At 36.4% G+C, this 27712-nt stretch overlaps 2 protein-coding genes across 9 annotated transcripts in view; one reads left to right on the forward strand and one right to left on the reverse strand.

Moving 5' to 3' along the window:
• DOCK7 (dedicator of cytokinesis 7) overlaps window positions 1-27712 on the forward strand; it is a 132618-nt gene that overhangs the window by 37347 nt on the left and 67559 nt on the right. For all 8 annotated transcript variants that reach the window (XM_058178711.1, XM_058178710.1, XM_058178705.1 and 5 more), the window contains exons 11-14: window positions 134-299; window positions 4831-4973; window positions 8373-8466; window positions 8574-8736. In XM_058178711.1, coding sequence (XP_058034694.1) covers window positions 134-299; window positions 4831-4973; window positions 8373-8466; window positions 8574-8736 — 566 coding nt within the window. The remainder of the gene's footprint in view (window positions 1-133; window positions 300-4830; window positions 4974-8372; window positions 8467-8573; window positions 8737-27712) is intronic.
• Window positions 10333-27574, reverse strand: ANGPTL3 (angiopoietin like 3). The gene is made up of 7 exons (XM_058178727.1): window positions 26374-27574; window positions 22132-22242; window positions 20895-20997; window positions 18832-18945; window positions 18250-18345; window positions 16850-17122; window positions 10333-16079 (listed from the first exon to the last, which is right to left on the reverse strand). The coding sequence occupies exons 1-7, from the start codon at window positions 26857-26859 to the stop codon at window positions 15874-15876; spliced, it is 1389 nt and encodes a 462-aa protein (XP_058034710.1). The 5' UTR covers window positions 26860-27574; the 3' UTR covers window positions 10333-15873.

Consider the following 27712-nt stretch of genomic DNA (forward strand, 5'->3'; position numbering starts at 1 on the left):
GAATTCTTAGAAATATGCCAGGTTTCAGTTTTTAAACATGAACTGACATGTTATAATCAGCAGAGAACTATTAATGTTTTAGAAATATTTCAATTGTGTGAACAGGTTTGTTTGCTTGTTTTTGTTTTTGCAGAACAAGGAAAAGCTAGACAAACTGAAAAGCCAGTCAGAACAATTTTGCCAAAGACTTGGCAAATATCGCATGCCTTTTGCGTGGACTGCTATTCATTTAATGAATATAGTCAGCAGTGCTGGAAGTTTGGAAAGAGATTCTGGAGAAGTAGAAATTGCCGCTGGAGGTAGATATCTAAACATATTACAAGAAATTGAAAATAAGTCTTAGCAAAAGACCAATATGTGAAATTGCTTGCTTTTTTAAAACTACTTGCTTACTAACCACAATATTTGTTTTGAGTTGCATACTATCCATCACTTAAAAAAAATAGCATTTCGGTACTAGTGGAAATAAATTCACATATAGTATATTTAGAATATAGAACATGCTGGTGAAAACAAGCAAAAGGATTAGAGATGCAAAGGACTGCAAATTTTGCTGCCAAAAAGCTAGGTTAGCTTAGTGGGTTTTAGTGTCTGGTGAATTTTAATATTTTTGGATTGTAGAGTCCTTGTTGCTCTCTGAGCTTGGTTGCTTTCTTGCAGATGTTTCATTACCCAAGTAGATAACATCTTCAAAACTAGAAGGGAATGGGATTTTTAATGTCTAAACAGAGCTTCTCTTCCCTTTTTTTTTCTTTTCATCTGGTTCAGATAATTCTTCCCCTTCCGTTAATCCAAATTTATTCTATTTTGTTGCCCCCTCTTCCTTCCTTCCTTCCTTCTTTCTTTCTTTCTTTCTTTCTTTCTTTCTTTCTTTCTTTCTTTCTTTCTTTCTTTCTTTCTTTCTTTCTTTCTTTTCTTTCTTTTCTTTTCTTTTCTTTCTCTCTTTCTTTCTCTCTCTCTCTCTCTCTCTCTCTCCCCCCCCTCCCTCCCTTCCATCCATCCATTTCTGCAGCTGCCCATTTCAGTTACTGATACTGGAGGACTTATAATTCAAAAGGAAAAAAAACATGATTTAAAATACTAAAAACATTTTAAACCAATAAAAAACACTACAGTATCCAGATTAAATATACATAGGAGCAAAATACTTGGCCAGTTAGCAGTATAGCCAATTGGGTCCTTAATATATTTAGCACCAGAGGCACAGGAACAAAGCCAAGTTTTTAAGCCTTTATGAAAGGCTTAGAGGTTTAGGGTCAGGTACAAACAGCTGTTGGCGGAGACTGAAAGGGAAGTGGACAAAAAGGGCAAATATTGCTGGATATCAACCTCTTCCATAAATAGATTAGCTCTTCCTTTCATAGAACGGAGAGCTAAGTTTGGTAGTGGTTAAGGTGCTGGCCTAGAAACCAGAAATGGTTAGTTATAGTCCTGCCTTAAGCAAGAAAGCTGGCTGGGTGACTTTGAGCTAGTCATACTTTCTCAGCCCAGCTCATCTCACTGGTTTCTTGCTGTAGGGAAAATAGGAGCCAGAAGTATTAGGTATGTTTGTTACTATACATACACATACAATAAAAAATTAATAATAATGTAGAACTGACCAGGCACGTTCTAATTATTTTTCTGCAAAATATAAGTTACTGTTGCATTTCTTTGACTGTCACAGAGTTTGGATTGAGTATGCTACGCAATACATATTTATTAACTTGTATTTTTTCCTTTTTACTAAGTCCGTCTGTCCTTCCTTCCTCCTTCCCTCCCTCCCTCCCTCCCTCCCTCCCTTAAAGCTGCCTCAACTTAAAGACAACTGGCCGGATGGTATTTTATTTATTTATTCAGTTTACATTGCTGTCCATCTTAAATACATGGTATTGGATGGCTTATAAAGTTAAAAACACAAAAAAGTACAAAAATAACCAGATACATGAAAACAAACAGCATTACAAACAATAAAAAACTGCAAAAACCATGAAAACCATAATCTGCATAGAATTAAAACCAACACAACACCTAAAAACAATAAAGACAAAAAGACCATCCCATAAAAGGGGAAAAGCCATATCATCACAAAAACTAGTCAGACATTTCAAATATTCGCACCGTCAGCCTATCTTATCAGAATTTGTGGGAAAAGCCAGTTTGTAAAGAAATGCTTAAATGCTTGAAGGCCATTCCCAAAGGGTAGGAATCGAGAAGACCCCATGATACTTCCCAGTGAATGAGATTTGAAGTACAGGATGAGCAGAAATAATAAAGGAGAGGTAGTCTCTCAGCCAGATTCAGTGTTATAAAGGAGTTTATAGTTGGTGACTGCTCTATTCTTAGAATAACAATGACGGAGGTGAGGCAGGTTAACAATTAACAGGTCTTTAACAGTAACATCTAACCATGACTCGCTCTTATGGCTAACAACTGATGAGCAAGCAACTTCCCCAGTGCTGACAGTTCTTTTATATCAGAGCTGTCAGTGTCTCAGCCAATCAGCATGCTTCGATGTCCCATCAGTTAGTTGCCATGCCGGCGGACCAACCAGCTGCGTGTCCTTGTCACATGTCCACTGGCTGGCCGTAACAATGACCACCATTTTGTGACTGGAAGCTCAGTTGCAAAGTTCATATAGCAGAGATATTTCAAGGACTTACCAAGATGTATACATAACTTTTTCCGCTGCTCATTCTGCTTGAGCTGTAGATCTAAAGTGGTCTTCAAAGATAGTTTTGTGTAGAGCACATTGCAGAAATGCAGATTTGAAGTGACCAAATATCAGTGACCATGAGAAACAATTGGTGCATTAGATGATTCTGTGCAAAGAACCAACCACTGCTATTTGCTTCCTGAGCAGGCAGGAACTGGGAGTTCCAGATAAATACACATCAACTCTATGCAACTCCATTCAGAGCCAAAGATCAAAAATCAACAGGACCAGACAATTTGTGTACCCATAAATATTTGGTCTTTTCAGGAGTAAACTTTAGCTTGTTACCCCCTGTCCAGGCCCAGGGAGCTTCCAGACACAGACGTGAATTGACATAGCATAACTAGTACACTGGGGATACCTGATCTCATGTCGCTGAATAACAGCCAGTAATTTCATGTAGATGATAAACAAGAGAGGTGAGAATATCAAGCCCTGAGGTACCCTGCAAACCATGTGGTTGGATAGACCTCCCTCCGCTTTCAATATAAACTGGAACTGGTCAGAGAGAATAAAAACTACTTCAACAACATGCTTCCTACTTCATGGATCCAAGTTCACATTATTTTCTGGGAAGACTTCAGCCACTAGGAATTGTCATTTAGAGAAGAATAGCTACGTTTTCCTATTCTTAGCATCAAGTGTGCTTATATGGTTTTTTACATATGCTTGGTCTGATTCTCCTCGTGTCTTTTTTTAGTAGTGAGCTAGGCATTCTTTCTACTATTCCATCTCTCACAACCCTTTGGAATACCAAGCAGTATTACAAGACTCACACACAGAAAAGTGCATTGATGTAAACAGACACAAGATCCTCAGTGCACTTCTATTTCAGATGGAGTCTTAAGAACATCATCAGATCCCCAGGAAAAGAAATCCCAGCCTTTCTGAAATCCATCTGGGTCTATTACTGTAGTCACTTGGGACAGACTGATCGTATAGCTTCTGACTTTTCTGTGGACAGAGGGCAGCACTAGCAAGCCAAAAGCAACTACTAGTGATTTGTCCTTGATAAAGAACTGATGGTAATGTAATCCACCTTCAGTTCACAACTGCCCAGAGACACGCATACACACACACAAAAGTAGATCCAGCATGTGATCTCTTGATATGTATTGGACCCTCAAAAATTTGGTTCAGATCTCTGGTTGCCACAATGGCCATAACTACTTTGGCACACCAGCTCTATGACACATAAGGGCAAGTTAACATTTTCCCAAATTAACAGCTTTGCAGAGTCTGCTGCAGACTTGATAATGGAAGCAAGCTTTCGTGGCCAGTACAACATTCGCAAACCAACCTGCTTCCTAGAGACCACCTAGGATCTCACAACATGTTATCTATGGTATAGATCTTCCAAAAGTTGTTAAAACATACTGCTTGGGGTAGACTGCTTGGTAGTAGACTGCTGCTACTCTAATCCCTGGGGCTGCATTTGGTGTCAAAGCCAGAACTCAGATGAGGGTATCTGCAAGAGGTGATCAACCACTTTGATCACCCAAGTCTGAATGTTTCATCTCAAATTAGTTGTCTCATTCATTATAAGATCATGCATCTTGTCACTGCTTTATTATATCAACTTGGCATTGACCAACACCAACTGAAGACCAGGCCTGCTAAGGATCCTTGTGTGCAGCCCATAAAATAAAATGGAAAATCCTGCAAGAACAAATAGAATGATCTTTTAGGGATTATATTCCTAGTCCATCTGCTGTTTTTTAAAACTATTCTGCTAATTCTGTGAAAGTGTTACTGGCTGGCAAACATATTCCACGAGAGGGGTTTTATTATTGTGAAGTATCATGGAGTATTTTATTGTTGTATACTAGTATTCAGAATTTTACTTGTTTATATTTCCTATTTCTAAACCGCCCATATCTTTCATAATGACTAACTTTTTTTTTTGAGAAACGAAGACATAAATTGCCGTATGATTTATAATAAGCACAAGCCACTTGGTGTGGTTGTTGTGAGGGAAGTAAGGATAATGACTGCTTTGTGCATTTTCGATGTCTCAGGAGTAAAATTGTGTTAGCATAACTGTATCTTTATCTTGTTTTTCCCAAAGTTCATACAGCTAGCCTTCAAAAGTAATTATGAAAGTTTTATTTCTCTTACTTGTTTTTTTTTAAAAGAACGCAAAGGATCTTGGTCTGAAAGAAGAAACTCTAGCATTGTTGGTAGGCGTTCTCTAGAAAGAACCACTAGTGGGGATGAGGCCTGTAACCTGACTAACTTTAGACCAGCTACTCTGACAGTGACAAACTTCTTTAAACAGGTATTCCTCCATTCCTGATATAGTAACTCTTGCTACAACTAGTCATATGCTGTCCTTGTTATTATTTTATAATACATTATCCTAACTAATTAAGATTTCATGAGGCCTTCAAAAACTATAAATTATATTCACATGTATGCACACAAAAAAACCAGTTTAACATCAGGATAGAAACCAGGTAGTCTCCATGAGTTAGACTTGCACAAATAAGCAATATTTTGGTGATATATTTGATAAATAGCCCCTATTCCATGTCTTTCTTAATCAATATTATAGATTGTAGAAATACAATGAAACCTGTTGACAGGTAAATTGATTCATAGCTTGGAAATATCCAATGTATTTGTTTTCTTTTGCTTTGGCACTATGGAGTCAATGTTAACTCCTGGTAACTGCCTAGAGAAGTTCCTGCAGTTTTTTTAGCAAGAATTTTCAGAAGTGACTTGCAATTATCTTCTTCCGAGTGCTGAGAGAGACTGACTGGCCGCGGGCCACCCAGCTGCCTTTGTGTTTAAGACAGGACTAGAACTCAAAGTCTGTTGGTTTCTAACTTGGTTCTTTCATTGCTACACCAAAGTGGCTGTCATCCATTCATGTATTATAGCTATATTATTTTTACGAGTGTAAGCTTCCAATGCAAATTGAAACACCTTTTTGCATATCATTTCTATTTAACTAGTGATCTGTGATTGCACACTTTCTCAGACATACATCGCTGAAGGAATCATGGGAAGCCACATACTTTTGAGGGGCAAGAGCTTGGTGCATCTTCTCAGCCTGCTTCTATCCCATTACCTAATTCATGTGTGGAGTCAGTGCAAGAGGACGTGTAACACTAAGCTTTATATTCTCACTCTGATGTATATGATTTCAAATGAGATAGGTTGTGTGTCATAAGTATCATGCAGCATGTTTGAAGCACCCTTTTCCACTGAATTCTACAACATCCTTGTGTAACATAGTCTGGCTATGGCACCATTAAGTAGGAAATTGGCTACTTCTAATACTTTTCTAAGTTCAGTAGCTCCAAGGATACAATGAAATAGGAGTAATTACTGAGTTAAAAGGAGTTGTACTGATAGTCCAGGAGAAGATGGACTGTCATACGGGTTTTCCTCACTTTTGAAAGAATGCAGAAAACATTTAATTCTCCCTTTGGTCTGAACTCCATCTGACCTTGCTTATAATGCAAATGAGAAAAAAGGATAGGGCCGAGAGACGACTTCCGGTATCCAGCGGCAACGGACGTCTGGAAGGTTTCTCCTGCCTCCAGCGCCCGAATCCGGCCGCCGCCGAGGCCCTCAGGGGCCAGCTGTTCGAAAGGACACCTGCCGTGCAGACGGCTCGCCAGGGTCTCCCAGCCGACATACAGGACTGTGGGGACCGATGCTGGCGCGTCCTAGGCTTGGCGGGGTTCGGAGGCCACAGGCGCGGCCATTATTTTGGTCGTCGCCTGGGCGCTGTGCCAGTGATACCGGGGCATTGGATTATAACTGCAGCAGCCTGGTGGTGAACAGGGCACGGAGAAGAATTGAGGAGGAGAAGGAAGGGAATATCGGTGGCGTGGTGGAGTGCTCCGGAGTGCGGGGGTTTTCTCCCCTGCGGTTGGAAGGAGCACGAGTTATTCTGGAGAGGAGAACTTAAAATAAGAAGATTACGGTTTTGTGGAGCTCTGGAGAAGAGGTGATGGAGAAATTTAGGAGGGAAGGTTTGAGGCCCCCCCTCCTTCTGGGGAACAGTGGTGGCGTCCAGCTTCCGCCTTCACTATGAGAATTTTGATGACATCACTTCCCTTCGGCTTCCTGGTTGACTAACTGTACTCTGGACTCGTTGCTCCTGTGAGTGCCCCCTGGTGGATCCGGAGGAAATTACAAGGATACTGTGCTTGCCTGAGGATTTTGAATACTTTTTTTCAAATGGCAAAGGTCAGAGACCAACTGCTGGAGAGATGGAGAGAATTCTGGAAAAGTTATCTAATATGGACAAGAAATTGGATGATTTGCAAAGAGGCCAAACGGAAATAAGAGCAGAAATTGTGACTATCCAAAAGGATTTAAAGGATACTCAACAAGTCTCAGCAGAAAACAAGCAGAAAGTGGAAGGTCTGGAGGGTGATATGCGGGCAGTGCAGAAAAGAGAGGAGGCGACAGGCAATGCTGTGCTTGGACTACAGATGGATAAAATGTCTTATTTCCTTAGGTTTCAAAATTTGGAAGAAGTGGACCAAGAAGATTTGAGAGATGTTGTGACTAAATTGTTGGGAGAATTTCTTGGGAGAGGTGTTGATTTCATGAATTGGGATGTGGATCGAGTTTATAGAGTTAATTCGCAATATGCACGCATGCAGTTCCCAGAGAGGTTCATGTCAAATTTGTGAGAAGAGGCGAGATGAAATTCTTAGAAAACATAGGAGTGGGGCACTGATTTACAGGGGCAGGAGATAGCCATTCTGAGGCAGATTCCCAGACAGGTGCGTGAAAAAGAAAGAAATATTATTTTTGTCAAGCAAATTGTACCAGAAGGAGTGGGCTTCAGATGGCTGATGCCAGAGGATTGATGATTTTCGGGAGGGCATTACGAAAAAATCAGTACAATTGCGGAGGCTACGGCCTATGTGGAGGAACACAAAGCCTTCCTGGAATCAGATGACCCAGGAATTGAAGGGGAGGTTATAGATCATGGGGCTGAAGCGGCTGCCGCTGTTGCGGCCCTGGAGTTGGGTCAGGCTGAACCCAGAGTTCTGAGATCCAAAACTAGGAAGTGATAAAGATATTTGGGATTGTGTTGGTTTTCCTTATTCTCTTTTGTACGATATTCTGATTATTCTTGACTCTTCTTTATTACGTATTTAAAATTTGCAAACTTAGCTACTTCGTGTCACCTGCTTGCCTTATGGCTGTTGTATGTGTTAAAAAATTTGAGTAAAATTCTTATTTTAGATAAGAAAAATGAAAATTTACCATACCTGATATGTATTTGTATAAACCTTTTTTGACTAATAAAAACTTTTTGAATAAAAAAAAAAGAGAAAAAAGGATAGGGCCGGTTTATGAAAATAAATGAGTAAAACAGCTGTTAAGTGAATCTGGCTTCCCCATTGACTTTGCTTGTCAGAAGGTAGCAAAAGGTGATCCCATGACCCCAGAACACTGCAACTGTTATAAATATGAGCCAGTTGCCAAGCATCCAAATTTTGATTATGTACTATAGGGATGCTGCAACAGTCATAAGCGTGAAAAATGGTCATGTCACTTTTTTCAGTGCTGTTATACCTTCGAATGGTCACTAAATGACTTGTTGTAAGTCAAGGTCTACTGTATAGAGGAAGACAACATAGAATACTGGTGGAGACTTGTTACATGGCTGAAAATGATTGCTTCCTTTATTTATCAACTATAGGAAGGTGACAGGTTGAGTGATGAAGATTTATACAAATTCCTTGCGGATATGAAGAGGCCTTCTTCTGTTCTAAGGCGCCTGAGACCTATCACAGGTATAGTGTACATATCACTGCTTGAAAGCGTATTGAAGATCAGTTTTTGTTTTCTAAGCAAATGGCTATTTTAAAGTTTGCTTATACTATAATTTGTCATTCCATAGCTCAGTTGAAGATTGATATTTCTCCAGCCCCAGAGAACCCACACTATTGTCTAACTCCAGAACTGTTGCAAGTAAAACTTTATCCAGATAGTAGAGTTCGACCAACAAGAGAGATCTTGGAATTTCCTGCAAGAGATGTTTATATTCCAAATACAACTTACAGGTAAGAAGCAAAAAAAATAATGTTAGCACATTCGAGTATTGCAACTTATCTTATATTCTGCTACTCCTCATGCAATCATAGTTGGCTGAGGCAACTTGTATATAGGTTGTGGAACACATTGAGATGAATTACTTTTTCAATAATTGACTGTTGATATAGATCAGGGGTCAGCAACCTGCGGCTCTGGAGCAGCATGTGGCTCTTTCACCCCTCTGCTGCGGCTCCCTGTCACTCAAAATATGCATCAGAACCACCAATATGTGACACCCGCTGGCACATGATTTATTGAGTTTTTCAACCCCCGGTAGGCCAACCATGGATAAATCCAAGAAAAGAAAAGTTTCAGAAGAAAACAATGTTTAATTCAACTATATATACTAGTTTTGTGGCCGCTCAAGAAATAGTCAGACACAGGAAGGGTTTTGTGGCTCCCGATATTTTCTTTTCTGTGGGAAACAGGTCCAAATGGCTATTTGAGTGTTTAAGGTTGCAGACCCCTGATATAGATGAACCTAAATCAGATTCACCTTCTGTTATTTTTGAATCGTATCAAAGTCTATTTGAACAACTGGTTTTCAGTTTAGAGTATATTTAGAAGATCACTTATGACAGCAACAGGTTAATTACCAGAATTTATTTTTTGTGTTTATTTAATTTGAATAGTTAAAAGTTGAGTTGAAAAGAAATTTTCCTCTTTGGACTTTACATTCCTAGATACAACCTAAGTGTTGAATTAATCTTGTTTTGCTTGGATTCCACCTATTCTTTAGCTGTGTAATATCATCACTAGATCAGAACAAAAAACATCACTGCTAAGGGAATGTATGTGGATAGAATGGGATATTTAAATTATGCAATGTCCTGGTTATAGTAAAGGTACTAGGACTGCTACATAATTTAGTGTGCTACTCCACGAAGATCTGGATGGAGGAAATACCACAGTGGGAGAAATTGTGTTATTATTATTATTATTAATCACATTTATGTGATTATGTGCTCCTATTGTTAATGATACTAATTCAAGATTTCATTTTCATTTTAATCAAAAGTGAACTATGGTTGTGGAAGGCACTATGACACTATGCCAGTTGTAATTGACTGCTTACCACTGAAATGCAATCCTTTAAAATGTTTACATATGTACACCCGTGTGCTGATGATGTGATATATGCAAATAATCCAATTCCTTTAATAATCTGAATTAGATAGAATTGTGTTTTCCCAAAATATATAGAGTCAATTAAAGTAGCTGTGTACTTTATATTTATATTTGTGTATTTGCCCATCACTGGATGAGCTGACCCTCCAATCTTTAACCAAAATACCATGAAAAATAGATAATCTTATGATTATTTAAAGGTAAAGGTAAAGGTGTCCCTTGCACATACATGCTAGTCGTTGCCGACTCTAGAGGGCGGTGCTCCTCTCTGTTTCAAAGCCGAAGAGCCAGCGCTGTCCGAAGACGTCTCCGTGATCATGTGGCCGGCATGACTAAATGCCAAAGGCGCATGGAACGCTGTTACCTTCCCACCAAAGGTGGTTCCTATTTCTTCTATTTGCATTTTTACATGCTTTCGAAACTGCTAGGTTGGCAGAAGCTGGGACAAGTAACGGGAGCTCACCCCGTTACACGGCAGCACTAGGGATTCGAACTGCTGAGCTGCCGACCTTTCGATTGACAAACTCAACGTCCTAGCCCCTGAGTCACCGCATCCCTTATTATGATCATTTATGATAAGCCAATTGTGGAAATTAAAACAAATGACCATTTTGAGGGTTGGCTTCTGTGGCTGGCACATTTTTCATGGTATTTTAGTTAAAAAATTTAGGGTCAGCTTATCTGCGTATAGGCTTATACGCAAGCATGTATAGTACAGTACTAGACTGGGTCTGGGAAAATGCAGACAAATCTCTAGATGTGCAAAGATATAATAAATGAACTCTGCTTTCATCTGTTGGCCATCCAGGTGTTTGCTACCAGCTTTGATAGCTATAACTGTGCTTTAGTTCTTTTCCACTGCAAATATATGGACATTTATCATGCATAAGTAACCTAGTACTATATTATGAAAGTGATAGGACAGATAGAGAGACATGCTGCCTGTCTCACAATGCTGAAAACAGGATCATTTAAACAAAGATAAAGAGCATTATTTTGCAAATAGAAGGTATTGGGATCTGCTTGCTGGTATAGGTATTGGCTATTTGCTAGATGTTTTGTCACTACTTGCTAGCACAGCTTCCTGCAGCCTCAGCTAACTTCTGTTTTGGGGAAGTAGAAGAGTTTTTCCATTTCTTTTCTTTGCTTCCACAGCAACCAACTAACTCCTTTGATATTTATCAATTGATATTCAAAAAATGCCAACTTGATATTTCTTCTAAAAACTGTGGGCCTGAAAAGAATAATTTTTCTAATGGATTTTCTAGTTTATCTGAATTTGTTGAACTCTTGGCTAATCAAATTTGTGCATTATTATTTCCATTTTCAGTGCTCCCTTTCAGGCAAAGCAAGAACAATATCACATGCTTTGAATAGTATGTCAAAATTAAATCTTTGGTCTTCTCGTTATAATCTTACTTAGAACCACTTCAGTTTGTGTGAATGTTTGTGTAAGCGCGACATGCACCTTTGAGTCAGTGTTGACTCCTGGTAATGACCTGGACAAATCCCTGCAGGGTTTTTTGGCAAAATTTTAGAAGTGGTTTGCCGTTGCCTTCTTCCTAGAGCTGAGAGATAATGAGTAGCTCAAGGTCACCCATCTGGCTTTGTGCTTAAGTCAAGTCTAGAACTCACATTTTTTCCAATTGCTAGGTTGATGCCCTCACTACTACATCAGACTGGTTTTTTCTCTAGCTTAGCACATTGACCATTATGAATGATAACATACATATTATCAACAAACGCAATAGTTCTTCAAGAAGCATTTTGCTAGGGAAACTTGTGGAACAACCTTCTCGAAAACTTGAGAGTTCTTGGAGGGAGCAAGCCAAATTTCTAATTTCTGAAGGAGAAATTTAATCATCTTCAATGCCATATCAGAAAGAACATTTGGGAGGTAATTTTATCTCTTACAACTATATATGTTTTAGGGATTAGGGAAGAGGGATAATAGTTGCAGTCAACCAACCATTAGGTAGTGTGTAATAAATCAATGCGAGTAAAAGTCCTAGCAAGGACAGAATGGTACCGAATAATATATCTATAATAAAATCATGAAAACTTTATGCCAGATTTTTTTTCTATTGAGGTTATGGTTTACAACTGAATTATGTGTCACCTTTCAAAGAGAAGGAATAAACCACCAGCTACTTCACGTACTGTATTCATTTAGTTGCAGATTAAAACTTCCTTCTCCTTTATATTTTCTAGATTGTTGCACAATAATAACATGTGTTTACTCAAATAAGATTCTGGGGAGCAGACTAATATATAGGAAAATATCATATAAATTTTCTTCAGTAGTTCCAGAATCTGTATTTAATATCTTTAGGCAGAATTGCTTTGTGTTTTTATTATTTTATTTTATTTTTTCATTTATTTAATAAATACTCTACCTTTCTCCTTTGCCATGTAATCAAGGATACTAACTTTTTTTCTCCCAAAAAAGAATATAGACATGAAAAACTAAAATAAAAATAACACTAAAATGGATAAGTAATTTAATTGTAAAAAGTTTGGGGGAAATTACAAGAGTTTTTGTAGATTTTTAAAGTAGTAAATAATAGAGCTCAGATGCAAATAGTTAGAGAATGTGTTTAGCGTAAACAGATGTTTTGACTTCAGCAACGTGTGTCGTATGGGAGGCAAAATCTTCAACATGAAGAAGAGGTCTCGGTTTTCAGGAGTCTATCTCAGCTTGCCACAGTGTGAACAATATCTTTATGTGAGCAGTAATATGACAGAACCTCTTTATAGTCATTGCTGTCTGTGCCTGCACAATCTCTTAATAGGACTGTTGTACTTCCAGATAGATAGCATTCGAGAGGGAAAATTCTGAACTCATTGCTACCATCTAGTGACCGTCCAGATTTTTGCAGCCCAGGTTTGCTAATCTTAAATAGTTGGAGATAGAGCAGGCAGCAGCCATGTGAGAAGCAAGGGTAGAAAAGGCATTTTAAACAACTCCTCTATCAAGAAGTAATGTTATGGGAAATGCAGTCCTAGGGCAGGTGGTCATTGTCAGGGGCACACAAAGATTGATCCTGCAATAAACAATATCCATGCACAGGTAAGCAGCCAGATAGTACAACCTACTTTCTCTCCAATACTGTTCTCCAGGATCAGGTGATGTTCTTTTGCTTTCATTTAACTGGTGATAATATTGAACACCCGTAGCCATCCTCCAGATAAAGTCTCCCAATATGTGATATTTTACGATACAACTTTTGAATCAGAATGCCTAATTGGTAAAAGACTTGATTTAAAAGCACTGATTTCTAAATTTAAAACGGTGTTGCTTAATTTTGATATAGGACTCTGCACTGTATGGACATTTTATGTTGACTTTTAAAATGCTTCATTATAGAGATAATATTTTAGTATCATATTGTGATATAATTACCACCAAAGTTAGTTATTATTGTAAACTGAAAGATGGTATAAATGAAATATAGCTCTATAGTCTTTTTATTGAACTATTAAAATGATTTAGATGGGTACACATTTTTAATTAAATAATATACAATCTTATAATGTAATTGCCCAGATACAACGCTAATAACTCGGCCTAAAAAAGAAAATTCTCATTCAAAAGGCACTTCTGTGAAGATCTGAGCTACAAGCATGAAACATATATTTTGTATGCATTGTCTATTAACATACTGTAGTTTTTCTTTTGGCAATGTGCATATTTAATCTATGTTGTTGTTGGCATGTATTAGAAAAAAATATTTAAATGGGTTATATTGTTTACATCTATCTGAAATCCCTCTGAAAGCCTACTGATTAAAACAAAATTGCTGATGTAAATCTAAAGGTTTTTTTCCACTTTAGTAATTTTCATGGTTTTATAAACCATCAGTTTGTTTTCAAAATACATTGCAGTTGATTTGTTAATCAAAAACACCAGTAGTATTTTTTGCTTGATAGCTTTTTTTGCTTGATGTCATGAGACAATTTTTCATGGAACTGTTTAACTTAATTTGTCATAGGCCTAAATGTTTAACACTATTGTCGATGTGAATTATTTGATAGATGCATTGATAAGGTTATGCCTATGTTTATAGGAATATATAGATAATGCCATAAAAATTCTGTAATATAGTGTCATAAGCATAATACTCTGATTCAAATTTTGTATACTTCCAGTGAAATATAATTGGATTTGTTCTCAAATTTGGGAGGAACTTTAGAAATGTATATGTTTTTCATTTTAACAGAAAGCCTGCTTATTTATTCCTTCATTCACTCCACTTGTATACCACCAATTCATTTACAGCTTTGTGGTGGTTTACCAAACAATCAACAACAAAAAATCCATAAAGCAAGTTAAGCATTCTATACTATAATGTAGTTATCTGTATTGTGATCTCAATAATTTATAATTTACAATTTTGAAATAACAAGGAACTACTTGAAGTTATCTTCTTAATCAAAGCCAATTTAAAAAGGCCATTATGATATAAAGACTTATATTATTAGGAAAGTAAGGAGGAATATTAGGCACAGAGTGAGAGGCACACACTTATCTCAGAACTAGATAGTTATGTCCACCAGGGTGATATTTAGGATATTTATATTTAGAACATCACATTTCTCCCAAACGGTGAATGTTGGGAGTGTCAGCGCAATACTCCAGGATTCCCAACTAGTCTGTTTACTTAATACATGAACCCAATATATGTAGACACCAGAGAGAGGAAACACAAAGCTAGGAAAGGCTCCTATATATAGAAAAAAAAAGAATAAAGGGTTTCACTTTGCAGTGTTGTACAATCTCAGTGGGATGGAATCAGTGTCCATGTTCCAGCTGAACATTTTGAACAATGAGGCTCATTCATTTTATGTAATTCATTTCAGTGGAAGTTCTTGCTTCGGGGTGGGGTGGGGGAAATAGACATGTTATGAATAGAGCTGTATAGCTAGGAGCAATATAACTTGCATATATTCCCCCTTAAATGACTTCTGCTTTTAGGTATCTCCATTGCTTCCTGCTTAACAAGAGCTGGAAAACCCGTGGTCTATATTCCATACATAGTCAACCCCAGTCTCTGTAATCCTTTAATAGTTTCATTAAAAAAATAAGAGAAGAAAATAGATATCTTAAGCCTCTACTAAACTTCACACTCATATTTCCTTTGTTAAACAACTCCAAGGATACATTCCCTCTGTGGCTCCCAGATGCAAAAAAGCTGCTCACATTTTGCTTTAGAGAACTGAAATAAAGTATTAAACTAAATAGAGGAGAAAAACAGCTTTTCCTGTGCCTATAGCATTAAGATTGCTGCTTGTAAACTTCTGTTTGAAAACACACTGTTTGATCTCTGCCAAAGAAGTGAATAGAGACCACATCAGGAGTGAAATCCAGCAGTTTCTAACAGGTTCTAGAGAACCGCTAGCAGAAATTTTGAGTAATTCGGAGAACCAGCAAATACCATCTCTGGCTAGTGGGGTGGGAATGAAGATTTTGCAATATCCTTCCCTTGTCATGCCCATCAAGCCACGCCCACAGAACCGGTAGGGAAAAATTTTGGATTTCACTCCAGACCACTTCTATCCTTGGCAAAAATGAAAATAGTGATTCCTTGTCTGATTAGACACTTTCTGCCTAATTCTGTGAGATAAAATCTTTTTTTTTTCTATCCCACACCTCACGGAACTGAAGCTGTGGCAATTCCCCTTCCCTCCCTAAGTCAAAATCTTGTTCCAAGGAGGTGTGAGATCTTTCCATTTTTCCTGCCTTTCTTGAGGTAGCATTGATACTAAGAAATATTCTACTAAAGTGGCCCTCAAGGAAAATTGTCCTTGTCTAACAGCAAAGCTCTGCTTATTTTTTGAGCGTATGGAGCAGAACAAAGCACACTGAGATATATATCCAAAGGAATAATATTATGGTTTGAATACATCCTTAATATGATTTTCTTTGTACACCAGAAAGGGCTGTCCGCCGGATTGTGACTGAAGTAGCTTGCAGCTTCTTAGGTAAACTTTGATAATGTTGAGTCAAATGTTTCAAAATCTGTAGGATATATCATCAGTTTGGTTGACTTGAGAAGATAAGGTTTTCCTTTCTGAGGCTTCCAATACAGTCCTCGTTTCTTCCTCTCTAGTTTTCCTTTTGAGCTTGACCTGATGTATCTTCCATTCAGGTTTGTTTCTTCGCATACATTGTACCACCAACCACCTGAAGGTGATAATAGAAACATTGTTGAATTGATATGCCAATATATTAACCGCATAGTTAATAAATAAAACCTTTTAAGATAACTACAGGTTGTTCCTGTAGGCCTGGGATTCCCACAAATGTTCAACTTTAATAGTAGTTTATTTAACATAGGTTGGGATGAGTTGCGGGTTACAATTCTCATAGTCCCAACTAATATGGCCTTTGGTCATAGTGGTGGCAATGATGGCAAAAATTGTATTTTGAAGAAAACATTTTTCTAACCAGGTTATCTGGAGAAAATTACATGTTCAGGAGAACTTCAGGATAATGTTTTCTGTGCTGATAGAGAATGTAATGTAATTTTAAAAATAATTGGATATTTTTAAAATATTATCTGAATTTGTAGAAAGCTATTATGTGAAACAGAAGATATAACATTGGGTTGTCTATTATGTACTAGATTTTTGCATGCAATACACCTTTTTTAACTGAAAGGACATTTAGTCTTCTTTCATATATACTCTTTGATTTTTTCCCTTCATTTGCTTCTTGTCTCTTTTTTTCTTTCTGTTTTCCTTCCTTCCTTCCTTCCTTCCTTCCTTCCTTCCTTCCTTCCTTCCTTCCTCCCTCCCTCCCTCCCTCCTTCCTTCCTTCCTTTCTCTTTTATAATACTATATTATTAGTGTTTTATTCTTAGCATAGTAAATTTATGAAAATCTTACCCTCTGCCACTTTTCCCCCAGATTATAAGAAAACTTAAAACACTGACATATACAGAAAATATCTACCTGAGTCACTTTCTGTGCAGTTAAGCTTTCTTTCAGTGCTGTTGCTATGATCTTTAGTAGAAAATTTAATTTCTTTCTGTTCAGGTAGAGCATTTGGAATATTCCCAGTAATCCTAGAGAGAAAGAGTGCATAATCTCTGTCTGGACCTCCCATTTTGAATGTATACTCAATATAACGTTTGTTAGCTCTCCAATCTTCAAGCTCAATACGCAGAATGTAGTCAGTTTGATCTACAATGGAATAGATCTTTTCAAGGCCCAGCCAAAATTCTCCTGAAAATACAAGTGAACAAACAGAACAATTAAGGCAGATCAGAGAGGAAGATGCAAGCTTTAGTGCTAGATTTGTGAATTCCATGAATTACATGGTCAGCTTGAATCTTGGAAGTCCTTGAACTTTGGATCACCTGCAAAAGGCTTATTCCTTTTATAGTATTCATGAATGAACAATAAAGCAGGAAACTAAAACTAAGTATAAATAGAAAAAGACTTTGAAAAAAGTTTGCAAAGAAGGGTAAAGGCATTCTTAAATAAAGTATAAATAAGTGAATCTGTGTAATAAGTGAAGCAAGTGGTATATATGAATGTATACTATAATCCTTGAGGGGAGAAAATACCCTTAATGGATATTGAGTAGTTTCATTTATAATATTACAACACACATAATTTTAGCATTTTAAGTAGACTGTGTATAGCATAAACTTGAGAAGTAAACCTCATTGAACAAGCATGTTTAACAGAAAAACACTTCTTAACAAAATATAGTTTTGAACAGAATAGCTGCATGAGTCTGCTACAGCAAGGACAACAGTTTTGAAACTTTTGTGAAGTTATCCTTCATTAATTTATTGTTACTTTATGTGGCAAACTGGCCATTAAAATTATAATGTATGGCTTTGATCTTGCTCATGTAGGCGTTGCAGACCTTTCTGATTTGAATTTTTTCTTGATGATTCAGGTTCCAGAATCTTTTTCCTTATTTCTGTTCTATACTATTTCCAGGGGGAAAAAGTGTTAAACCCTAACATTCCATTTCTTTCTCACTGAAAATCTTAGAAAGTAACTGAACAAATTGCATGGATGCCTCTTTCAGAAATGTTTGTAACTTGTGCATTAATAGAATCCATTCAAATCTACATTTATGACTAACTAGATCTGGACGTGTTTAAATCAAATCTATTTAAATGTGCTTGTAATAATTTATATGACTGCTGTCCTATGCTTAGGATTTTAAATAGACATGGTAGAAGGAAGGGAAAAAAGTAAACAATTCTGGGACCAACCACTTAGACCAAATAAATAAGCTCATTTACCAATGTCCGGGGGTTTTCTCTCCTTTCAAAAGCTGTAGTCAACAAACACATAAATGTTACTTTGAGTAAACTGGAAAATATATTTACCATCAAGATTACCAAACCCATCTATATAGCTCTCCCAAGTTTGATTGAAATCTACTGATCCATCTGATCTCTTCTGAATAATTGTCCATGCGTTTTCTGTGGATGAAGATGATAAATTATTAATACAACCATTTGATTGTTTTAATCATTTTAGAGCTTACAAAGTATATATTATATCTCGGTATGAATGCTGTACATCAGTTCGTATGCAGAAGAGAACTGGAGTACACTTTTAACAAAACAATTATTTGCACAACATTGACTAGTTTGCATTTCTGCATGAACTTCAGTCTATCCAATTTAGTCTCTATTCAGAGACAATTATAATATGGATTTGTCTAATGCAATTAGACAATGACTTAATGATTTACATATTTTCTAAAATAAACCACAACCAACTGCAGTTAAAAATCCAAATACCTCATTGCTACCTATTACTTGATTAAGGTTGAATTCTCAGCAAATAAGAGTGGTGACAGCAAGTTTGTTTAATAAAGATATATATATATATATATAAGACACCACTTTACAGAAGGTAAGAATTAGTTTAAAAAACAAGACTGCTAATGTAACGGGCCATACCTCCTTCCATTTCGCAATAAACATTAAATGCCTTGGATCCATTGGGCTTAATAGAATAAATCCCATTAGATCTTTCCCCTGCATTGTAAATCCAAGTACAATCAGTAGCATTACCTAAAAGAAACAGAAATTTAGGGAAATCTATGCAATTTTTCAGAATGTATATTACTTTTTTAAGCAGTCATTTAAACAAAATTTGAATCAATTTAAGATTTTTTTATTTGGAAATAAATATTGACATATGTTCTGACAGAATTATCTGTACCTAAAATAAATCAGAATTATCTGGGTTCTTTGTCAGATAAGAGAGTTATGAAATAGGTTCTTGTATCCTTATATAGAGGGAGCAATATAACAGAATATGGGCAATATGTTCTGTGGAGTATTCTCCACAAGGGCACAGTCTTACCTCGTCCATGGGAACAATTATTAGGAAATATTACACATGCTAATATTAACCGCCTTTGGAGTTTGAGAACAGTTACTTGATTTAAATATCTTGTGAAATGAAAAAAGAGGCTTGACAACAGGTTGTCCTCACTGTATGCTCCTTCAGTGACCATTCAAAGGTATGACAGCATTGAAAAATTAGATTTACAACTAGTCCTCAAACTTGCAATCATTGCAGCATCCTCACAGTCATTCACATGGTCCTAATTTAGAAATTTGGCAACCAGTATAGTTCACTATAGTTCACAATAGTCACAGTGTCTCATGGTCATAATTTGTGACCTCCTCCACCAGCTTCCAACAAGCAAAGTAAATGGGGAAGCTGACAGGAAGTTGCATGTCATGACCACATAACACTGTACTTAATTTCCCACAGTGAGTTGTTTAATGATTGCAGCGAAAGGCTTAAGTTGGATGCAGTCATGTGATACTTAGCACTGATTAAAAAATAACAATTACAAGCTATTTTGATAAAAACAGCAGCAGGAAATCACAGCAGCAGGAAATCACTATTCTAAGGCAAAGAGAACATTCCCCCCCCCACTAACTTTCCAAAGGTTTTAGTGAGGAAGTGGGACAGGTCTGTCTGATAACATGAAGCAGATCAAGGTTCTCTGGAATTATAGGGATAAGCAAGGAGTCCTCTGAAGATGATTTTAGTGGATTTTCAGTTTGATATGGAATAGACCAGGGATCTCCAACCTTGGTCACTTTAAGACTTGTGGACTTCAACTCCCAGAGTTCCGGGAGTTGAAGTCCACAAGTCTTAAAATGGCCAGGGTTGGAAACCCCTGGAATAGACAGCCTTTCAAATATCCTGACTCCAAGCCATTCCTATTTGTGGTCAAAGCCATGGTTTTCCGGTTTTAACATGTGGCTAAAAACTAGACCATTGGAAAGTCTGGATTAATTAAAACTGATGCCTTTGAATTATGGTGCTGGAGAAAAAGGTTGAAAATGCCTCTTTATAAGAAGAACAAATATTTCAGTTCTAGATGAAGTGAAACCAGATTTTTTTCTGGAAGCCCTAAAAGAGCTAAACCTTCAGTATTTTGGTTACATAATATGAAGATAAAGAGTCATTGAAGAAAATCAAGATAACTCGTAAAATCAAAGGCGCTTGAAAAGGAATCAGTGAGAAGATAATGTGCCACTGTAACAGTAGTAGGAGCTTTAAAAAAAATCTAAAGAAGCCATTACTGGCAGACAAAATAATGTCCATCAAGTCATGAATAGAAAACAACAAACAATTCAGGACTTTAAAGATCTTTGCCAGAACTTTGAATTGTACCCAGAAAATAGCTAGAAGCTAGTATTGCTGTTTCAATAAGAGAATCATGGAAGATTGAATAGAATGCCTTGTTTTGGAGGAAAGGACTAACAAGAACACATAATCTTATTTCATGAGATAGGCAACATTTTATTTCAGATCTCACCTTTATTTTTAAATTAATGCTTTTTAGTGTTGTTGGAAAAATAATAAGCATAATCAATCAAATCTGTTTCTTACATACATACTATTGCTATCAAAGCATACACCAGAATGGTATTCTAAAACGGTGCTGTATTCCAAACCCTAGAATTACTTTAAAAAAATTCATAAGCACATCTACCTCTAGAATTGCTATTTTTAGCTGGTTTTTTCAGTTTAGGATGTCTGTCATCTTCCTTCACAGAAAATAATTGTGAGTCCTCTTGAAAATTGGGGCTGTTTATCTGAAAATAGAAAGAAATTACTTCTACATCTGTACTTCATTAGTAAGACAGGTTACCTGTTCACAGAACAGTTTGAAGTTCAAATTACGAATGCACCAGGGTTGGACAGGGGAGGGGAAGATAAGTGGCCCTTTATCTTCGTAGGCCACAAAAAAATTGGGGACAAAATTCTTGCATGTGTCTGTCTGATTCATACAGAGTTGTCATATAAAACTATGAAGCTACATGCTTGAATGATGAAGGCTATGTCTTCTGCCAAATAAAAGTTACCACAAAGAAAAAACACCATGGAAAAAAATACTTTTGACTAGAGACAGCAGTATCAACCATGTCATGTGAAGAAGTTAAACAGTCCTTTTAGGGCAAAAAAATCTGGAGAAAACTAGCGCTGCTCCCATCTAGTAGTTGTTCAAATATTTGCAGCCCAAATCTGGTAGATTAAGATAGCTTCCTTCAACCAATACAATGAGTAGTAAATTCTTTCAACTAGAAAACACTAGACTTTTTTCAAGAGCTGCATGGATGGTATTCATACACATGCTAATCCATAAACCATAATTTACCTAGACAATGACTGAATTCACATAATTTATTAACTGAACAAACCAAATTATAAGTTGCAAGATGTATGAACCCAGTCATTGAATCCATTTGTGTTACACACAAAATGAAATCTGCAATCCTAAACACTTCTAGTGAAGCTCATTTGAACACAAAAAGTGTTTGAACACTATCATTAAGTGTTGTACCTTATGATTCTTGATTAATGTATCTTTTCTTTTATGTACACAGAGCATATGCACCAAGACAAATTCCTTGTGTGTCCAATCATACTTGGCCAATAAAAAAAAATTCTATTCTATAAGACTTTAACATGCATAAGAATCTTTTGCATTCTCACATTAAATATGGCAAACTCAAGTACTTGAGTTCTCAACCCTGGCTTCCTAAATAGTTGTACCTTGGTTTTGGCTGTTGGTAAACTTGATCTTTCATTTGAAATCATGATACATTTTAGAAGTTAATATATAAAAACTTTATGGAAACTGCAGTTTTCTTTCCTTCTTATAAATCATCTAACCCATTGAAATTGCCCCTAGATTAGAGATGGCCATTAATATTCAACAATTTTACCTTTTCCTCCAGGACCTGTATTTGCCCTTGCTGTTTTGTGAGCTGAGCATGTTGCAGTTGAACAATGTTGAGAAGCTGTTTGAGGTGGCCATCTTGCTGTTCAACAAAATTCTTTAGGGAAAGCAAAAACAATAACAATAATTTAGACTTAATCTGAAGCATAAAATATCTCTATATTATTTTTTGCAATAATGTATGCAGCAGAGATCTTATACAAGAGCTTAGCCAGATAAACTCATTACCTAGTGTTCTTTTGCCAAATCAGAAGTGCTTCTCCAAGATTGCCTTATGTTTTAATAAACGTTTGACAATCACAATCCATTTAGAAATCCTTATACCAGCTGTCTCAAAAATCCATTAAATGTATCCATCATTGGGCCCATGTTTAAAAATACACGTTGGACCTCCATTTCTCCAATTAAGTGTTCTGCTGCCCATCTTTCCACTCGTTTCTACCAAAATCAATGTATTTTTTTCACATTATAATCTTACAATGGGTGAATAGTTACTAGATTTGTTTATACTTGTAATGAAGGTTGGAACTCATTTCTTTATATATTTCCTTTCTTTTTCATTATTGCTTTCTTTTCATTTCCTTCTTTCTCCTGCACTTATTTTCCTTTTTATTCTTTGTTTCTATTTCTCTTAAGTTCAATTTGTATTAATTATTACTGTTGTGAAATTAATAAAATTAATAAAGATTACATTCAATACATAATAAAATGTTTTTTCCTATTTGGCCTATTCCAGGCACACTGAATTAAAATTTCTTATCATTTATTGGCCAGTATATCCTTAAGTCATCTCAACACATGTTGAAAAGAATCATAGTCCAATATATATGGAAGGCATCAAGTTTAAGAAATTGGCATATACTAGCATAGCAAGCTTTCCCTAGAATGCAGTCTTCTGAAGTTGATGGATAAAAAATGAAGATAATATGTGTTTATTTGATTGATAGATTATGTGTCATCAAATTGTTGTCAGTTAGTGATCACTTAGGTAACTCTCTTCAGAATCATCAGTACCCATCTGGTCCTTCAAGCCTTCGAATAACACTATCCATTATCTCTGTAATCAAGTTTATTTTATTGCTGTCATTCTTGTCTCTTTCCTTTCCCCTTTCCTAATATTGTAGTCTTTTCAAGAAAGCTAATGTTCCAAGACATGATACTTTGAACCTGATCATCTTCCATTCCATGTTGGACTGCAATCTGCAGTAGTTAATTAATTCTAAGCATTGTGAAGCATATAAAATATATTGTGTGATAGTGTGCACATTCTGCTAAGTCTCCTTTTGACTGACCTCTTTCTAATCTTAGCACACCAATTTGAGGCAGAAACCTCCTTCTGAGTTTAGAGATCTTTTGGAAGATTTGTATTTGTGCCCATCTATGTTTAAAGTTGTCATCATAATATTGCTTCTTGTATCTTCTAATAATCCATGGACAGTTTCTTCTTGAAATTTTTTCTTCTTTGATTTTTCTTTCTCTTTACTTGTCAGTTTCCACCATTTCTTATGACATCCAGTTTGCTTTCTTCTGATTCTCGGCCTTAGCAATCTCTTTTCAAATACATCCTTAAAAACTTACTACTTTGATTAGATTCCTTATTCTTTTGGTTCTCTCTCAATGAGGTTCAGGACTTCAAAGCAGTTCCTCATTTCTCCTTTGATAATGGTGAATATATGCTGAAGATTATATCATGGAAATGGATTGGCTTATTTATTCCATTTTAATTTGACTTGGACATAAGCAATGATCTATTCCACAATTAGTCTTAGTCATGTCATTATAATTGAGCTGTTCCATCTTTTTGTACTAATAATATAATCAATTTGATTTCGGTATGCATCTTCAAGTAGATGTAAATAGACATCATTTTGATTGAAGACTCTGATGATAAAGAACTCATTGGATTGCCAGAAATGGATAAATTGTTCTCCTGCTTCATTTCTCTTTCCTTGGCCAATTATATTTTTCTCCTTACTATTTCCAACTTTGGCACTCAAGTCTCCAGCCTGTTGCTTAAATATTCTATTGATTTTAGGTTGAACTTTATCACAAAACCCATCAGCTTCCCTGTCTTCTGCTTCAGTGGTTGGTATCTGAATTTGATAATCATATTAACAAGTTGTCCACAAAGTCCAGTTGATGTTATTCAATTGTTGACTGCATTGTACCCAAGTGCTATCTTTCATATATCTTTCCTGACTTTGAAAGCATTGTTTTTATGTATTTACATGTTCAGTTTTCGGCAGCTTTTTCACATTTCGGAGCAGTAAATAGTATGGCCTGATAATTGAAACTCTACAGTTCTAATCCATTTCAGCTGATGGCTAAAATATCACTACATGTACCATAATTACGCTGTATCTCAGAAATGTATTCTTGATGCTTGCTGTAGAGGTAAACAAATGTTATATTCTTATTTATAAAATGATCTTTCAAATATTATTAACCAACTTCATTATATAAAATTAGATTAACAACTTTAAGATTCAATTTTTATGCCTAAAATAGAGCTGTAGGTTTGTAAAAGTGAAGGAATGCCAATTTCTTCCTTATGAACTATACAAATAGAATAGAATAGAATAGAATTTTATTGGCCAAGTGTGATTGGACACACAAGGAATTTGTCTTGGTGCATATGCTCTCAGTGTACATAAAAGAAAAGATACGTTCATCAAGGTACAACATTTACAACACAATTGATGGTCAATATATCAATATAAATCATAAGGATTGCCAGCAACAAGTTATAGTCATACAGTCATAAGTGGAAAGAGATTGGTGATGGGAATTATGAAACGATTAATAGTAGTGCAGATTCAGTAAATAGTCGGACAGTGTTGATGGAATTATTTGTTTAGCAGAGTGATGGCCTTCGGGAAAAAACTGTTCTTGTGTCTAGTTGTTCTGGTGTGCAGTGCTCTATAGCGTCGTTTTGAGGGTAGGAGTTGAAACAGTTTATGTCCAGGATGCGAGTGATCTGCAAATATTTTCACGGCCCTCTTCTTGATTCGTGCAGTATACAGGTCCTCAATGGAAGGCAGGTTGGTAGCAATTATTTTTTCTGCAGTTCTAATTATCCTCTGAAGTCTGTGTTTTTCTTGTTGGGTTGCAGAACTGAACCAGACAGTTATAGAGGTGCAAATGACAGACTCAATAATTCCTCTGTAGAATTGGATCAGCAGCTCCTTGGGCAGTTTGAGCTTACTGAGTTGGCGCAGAAAGAACATTCTTTGTTGTCCTTTTTTAATGATGTTTTTGATGTTAGCTGTCCATTTGAGATCTTGCGATATGATAGAACCTAGAAATTTGAAGGTTTCTACTGTTGATACTGTGTTGTCAAGTATTGTGAGAGGTGGAAGTATGGAAGGGTTTCTCCTAAAGTCTACCACCATTTCTATGGTTTTGAGTGTGTTCAGTTCCAGATTGTTTTGGTTGCACCACGAGGCTAGCCGTTCGACCTCTCGTCTATATGCAGATTCGTCATTGTCTCGAATGAGACCAATCACTGTTGTGTCATCTGCGAACTTCAGTAGCTTAACAGATGGATCATTGGAGATGCAGTCATTGGTATACAGAGAGAAGAGAAGTGGGGAGAGCACACAGCCTTGGGGGGCCCCTGTGCTAATGGTACAGGTATTTGATGTGATCTTGCTTAGCTTCACCTGCTGCTTCCTGTTTGTTAGGAAGCTTGTGATCCACTTACAAGTTTGTTCTGGTACCTGTAGCTGGTTTAGCTTAGTTAGAAGAATGTCTGGAATGATGGTATTGAATGCTGAACTAAATGAATTATTGAAAAAGCATATAACTATTAACATTATGGGGTGAAAGAAAAGGCAGTTTGCTAACTTTACTATTCATTTTCTTTTTGGCATAAAATTATCACTTGTTAATTACTTCTTTTAGTCTAAATCTTCACAGTTAAGCCAAATTGTCAAAATAAAAGTAGTAACTTGTACATATGTTAAAAAGGAAAACTGTCAGAGCAAATTTATTTCAAGAAACAGTCATTACTTTCATGATTATTTTAAAGACTTTTTACACGCTACACATTCCCTTAATGGCTATGGGTAGCATTAAAGCACAATAAAGCAGCATTAAGAAAAAAGCTGGCTTTATTCCTTAAATTAGTCCAGCAGCAACAGGAATCTTTTTAAATCTTTTTGAATTATCTCATTGCACAGAATACAATTTACTTTGGCAACACTTAATATGTTTCATTTCTACTTACTTTAAGTGAGGCAATTTCTCTTGGCTCATGGATATCAAGCTGGGTCTGTACGAGTTCAGTTATTTTTTCTTCAAGTTTCCCTACTTTATTGTTCAGTTGAATCTTCTCGATGGAAAGGAAGTCTATTTTGGAATTAAGCTGCAAAGATACATTTCTCATCTCTTCCTCAGTTGCTTGCAATCTGGTTGTGGCTTTTTTTAACTGCTGCTCTTCTTCTTTCATTTCATTGGTTTGTTGCAAGATCTCAGAAAAAGATTGGTCGAAAATGTTAAGCCTTTGAAAGATGTCATTCATTTGGGTTTTGGTTTTGATCACAAAGTCTTGAAGGCCACGCCCAAGCTGGAGTAGTCCAGTGGCCAGCAAATGTACATCATCAGACATAGCAAATCTTGACTTAGGCTCAGGAGTTGCTGATTCCAAGTGATCGTCTAGTCTACCTGAAATTACTAGAGAAATCATAAAGACCAATACTAGAATAATTTTCATGTTCTTTCTGCTTATTCTAGTTCAGAAAAGAAATGTCTCCCTTTGCTATTTGTCTTTCTCTGGGAGAGTTCTAGTATGCCTATAAATACATATAGCATGTTCAGTCCTAAAAAAAAATCAAGTTGAGGTAGTTGATAATTAAACCTGAATGAATGTAACCTGTGTCCTGTTTAGGCTCTTTGAGCCCATCTGATGAACATTTCCTGATAGCAAATGTTATGCTAAGTGTAAATAAAGCTTACCTTTAAAGATGACTTGGAACGTTCAATTGATATAGAACTTGGCAACTTGAGTGTGGCTGTCAGTTTATGTGGTATGCATATTATGCCAGCTGTGCTATTTGAACTTTGAAAGCTTTGAGCAATTTGGAATAACTGATACAGACCTTGCCATGTTCACTCATTTATTGGCATGCATGCAGTTCAACATGTACAACAGAGGTCTTTTTTTGTAGTCTATCCTAAGCATATAAGATACTGTGAAGGACAGGAGCAGTGAACCACGTGTTTGGGATATATAATTAGTGAGGGTCTTCAAAACCCTATTTTTGCTTCAAATATGGATATAATTGTTGCTTTATTATTTTGACTGGCCCAGGTCGTCTATTATTCAGCAAATGAGAGTTAATAAAACTAGCACATTTGAAAAACAAACAAACCAGTGAGATCTGGCTTTTGTTAATGTTATATGAGAAATGTGTACTTCAAACAACAGAATTGGCAATTTTTCCAAGAAAGATGGAAACTTCATAAGGAGGTTTTTTAAGTATAAATTTTGCCATCTGATTTGAAATTCTAGGAGATTTCCAATGTGCTCCATTCCAGGGGTCTCCAACCTTGGCAACTTTAAGACT

The sequence above is a fragment of the Ahaetulla prasina genome, chromosome 3, assembly GCF_028640845.1.
Source record: "Ahaetulla prasina isolate Xishuangbanna chromosome 3, ASM2864084v1, whole genome shotgun sequence".
Lineage (NCBI taxonomy): Eukaryota > Metazoa > Chordata > Lepidosauria > Squamata > Colubridae > Ahaetulla > Ahaetulla prasina.

Excerpts from the sequence above, each read along its gene's own strand:
- ANGPTL3 (XM_058178727.1), bottom strand. The coding sequence starts at position 26,859 with ATGAAAATTATTCTAGTATTGGTCTTTATGATTTCTCTAGTAATTTCA. Across the intron at positions 22,243-26,373 it reads GAGAAATTGCCTCACTTAAA|AATTTTGTTGAACAGCAAGA; the intron begins GTAAGTAGAAAT and ends CTTTCCCTAAAG. Across the intron at positions 16,080-16,849 it reads CTGCACAGAAAGTGACTCAG|GTGGTTGGTGGTACAATGTA; the intron begins GTAGATATTTTC and ends TATCACCTTCAG.